Consider the following 3,214-nt stretch of genomic DNA (forward strand, 5'->3'; position numbering starts at 1 on the left):
ATTTGTCTTTGTTTTCTCTTACACTGATCTTTCAAGTTTTTTATTATGAAGAGTTTCAAACAGAAGAATACTGGGAATGAGATTGGCTATTAGCCAGGCGTGGTGGCACACGGCTGTACTTCCAGCACTTGGGAGGCTGAGGCAGGAGGCTCACTGAGTTGAGGGCAGCCTGAGCTACATAGTGAGTTCAAAGCCAGCCAGAACTGCATAGCGAGACCATCTCAAAAAAAAAAAAATTGGCTACTACACCCAGCTGGCTGCTGCAAAACTTGATAGAATGTTTCTCTTGGACAGAAAAATCATGTAACAAGAAAGACACGGGCAGGATGATGTGGGAGAAGTTTCATACAGCCTAGGCCAGATAGTCCATGAGACCCCAGAGTCTGTTCTTAGTCATAAGGTGATAGTTTGCTGTGCTACTGTGTTACAGTATCCTGCTGTGCCTTTTGTGTATTGCTTTAGTTGATACTTAAGCCCCCCTGTGAAGGATAGACTGTAGCATTTTGCCCTAACTTCATAAGAGAGCAGTGATTTACTGAAGACCCTGCAGCTGGTGAGTGATAGAGCTGGGATTTGGACCTCCATAGTCTGACCGCAGAGCCTGTGTACTACAAAGTTGTCCGTTGCAGCCTGTGACCATGGATGCCGTCCATGCTGGACCTGCAGCCTCTCCATAAAGAAGCCAAGGCCTGGGGCGAAGATGGGAGCCCTCACTGGGGTAGTTCACTGGCAGACCCGCAGTCGGGGATGAGACTATCTGGCTGCTGATCAGCAGATGCACACGCTACTTAAAGCTCAGAAAAGCCTGGCCTTGAACACACTTTGTAGCCCAGGCTGGGGTCAAACTTGCAGTGATCCTCCTGCCTCAGCCTCCCAAGTGCTGGGATTACAGGTGTGCGCCACCATGTCATGACTGAGGCAAAACTCTCTGTACACAGTGCAAGTGAAATGCTGTGCAAGTATAGTTGCTAGTGTAACCTGGTCTGCCTATTAATTCTTGGCCAGGCATGGTGGCACACAGCACTTGGGAGGCTGAGGCAGGAGGATCGCTGCGAGTTCAAGGCCAGCCTGGGTACAAAGTGAGTTCAAGGCCAGCCTGAACTGCATAGTAAAACAAAACGACAAAGACAAATGACAAAAAAAAATCTTTTATTCCCCAGCCTCTTACGAATCCATATTGCTCTGTCAGCTACAAGAAATAAAGGAAGTTCAGCGAGATGAGGCTCTCCAGCTGCCAGCGGACCTGGACTATTGGAGTCTCAGGGACGTGTCTCTGTCCCACGAAGCTCGGGAGAAACTGCATTTCAGTCGTCCACCGACGGTAAGAAAGCAAGCAGGGGAACAGAGGAACAAATGATGAATAGCGAGCCAGTGGGGCTTACAGTGGTGTAAAACTAACGTTTTATTTAATCATAAGATTCCTGGGCCGGGGATATAGCTCAGTGGCAAAAGCGATGCCTGCCAAGTGCAAGGTCCTGAGTTCAATAACCAGTACAAAAAAAAAATCGTAAGATTCCTAAGACCAGCGCAGTGGCACACACCTGTAATCCCAGCACTTAGAAGGCTGAGGCGGAAGGATCGCCATGAGTTTGAGGCCAGCCCAGGCTACATTACTAGTTCAAAGGCAGCCTGGACTACATGGGGAGACCCTGTCTCAAAACAAGCAAAGATCTGTTTTGGGACCGGCAATCGAACTCAGGACCTTGCACTTGCTGGGCAGGCGCTGTGCTGCTGAACTAGATCCCCGGCCCCAAAACAAACAAAAATCTTAACATCATGATTTATCACTGTGTATGGCAGATACTGGTCTCCGAGAGGTGGAAAAGCTTAGTTCAAATACAGAACTGGGAGCTCAGCGCTGGCTGGACTGCAGTTACTCTGCACTAAAGCGCCGGTGCAGAGTCATGCAGCTCAGTGCGTGACACAGCATGACACAGGACTGGTTTTCACACCACTCCCTGGGCCCCTCCCTGGGGCTGCGTGGTGCTGCTTCGAAGCTGTGGGAAGAGGGGACCACGGCTCCACCCTGTGCCGTAGCCTAATTGTGTGTGTTAGGGTAGAGAAGCAAAAATTTTAATGACTTTATTAAATAGCATTGGACTTACAATAAATGTTTTAAAAGATACTTTATTTATTGATTTTTTTTTTTTTTTAGATGCGGTTCTAGGAAACTGTGTGCCCGATTTTTTTTTTTTTGAGACAGGGTCTCACTGTGTAGTTCAGACTGGCCTCAAACTCATGGCTATCCTCCTGCCTCAGCCTGCTGAGTTCTGGGATTACAAGTGTGCACCACCATGCCTGGCAGTATTTACTGATTCTGAGATGCACATTTTCCCACATTTTGACATCTCTAGAACTAGGTGATAGCTTAAAAATTAGCTGGGCATGGTGGCGTATGCCTGCTGCTGGGGAGTCTGAGGCAGGAGGATTGCCATTTTGAGCCCCACTTGGGCATCTTAGGAAGATCCTGTCTCAGAAAGAAAAAGAAAAAGGAAGACCAAGGATGTGGTTCCGTGGCAGAACAAGCACAAGGCCCTGGGTCACACCCCCAGTGTTACAAAATACAAACATAATGGGCAGTTTATTGCTAAGTAGTTGTCCCTAAAACAAGGGGCATTTTACCAAAATATGGTCTGTAAACAGTCAAGGGTGGAAGTAAAAAAAAAAAAAAAAAAAAAGTAAAAAAAAATCTGGGTGTGGTGGCACACGCCTGTAATCCCAGCACTTGGGAGGCTGAGGCAGGAGCATTGTTGCAAGTTCGAGACCAGCTTGGGCTACAAAGTGAGCTCAAGGCCAGCCTGAACTACATAGCGAGACCCTGTCTCAAAAAGACAAAGAATAGGTGCTGGGGATGTAGCTCAGCGGCACAGCGCCTGCCTAGCAAGCCTGAGGTTGTGAGTTTGATTCCTGGTGCCAAAAAAACAAAACAAAACAAAAAAGCAAAGAAAAAAAATTCAAACCAAAAAGGGCCCGCAGGGCTAGATTGAAGAGCAGAACTTGAGCTCAGGTTCTCTTGGTTTAGTGGCTAGAAAAGGTAGTTATGCGTGATCTTGCACACATCATCTTAACTTCCCAGACTTGAACGTACAGATAATCACATTTCCTTTACCTACTCATTTTGACAGTACATTAAGATAATAACTTCTTTTAAAAGCTGGGCATGGCTGGGCAAGGTGGCGCACGCCTGTAATCCCAGCACTCGGGAGGCTGAGGC

General features: G+C 47.4%; 1 protein-coding gene across 1 annotated transcript in view; it reads left to right on the forward strand.

Annotated features, from left to right (window-relative positions):
• Mto1 (mitochondrial tRNA translation optimization 1) overlaps positions 1–3,214 on the forward strand; it is a gene marked incomplete at its 5' end in the record, with an annotated part of 18,998 nt that overhangs the window by 12,308 nt on the left and 3,476 nt on the right. The window contains 1 exon segment of the mRNA XM_013504875.1: positions 1,161–1,321. Within this exon segment, the coding sequence (XP_013360329.1) occupies positions 1,161–1,321 (161 nt within the window).

Source organism: Chinchilla lanigera, unplaced genomic scaffold (genome assembly GCF_000276665.1).
Source record: "Chinchilla lanigera isolate Chin_1 unplaced genomic scaffold, ChiLan1.0 scaffold00092, whole genome shotgun sequence".
Classification (NCBI taxonomy): domain Eukaryota; kingdom Metazoa; phylum Chordata; class Mammalia; order Rodentia; family Chinchillidae; genus Chinchilla; species Chinchilla lanigera.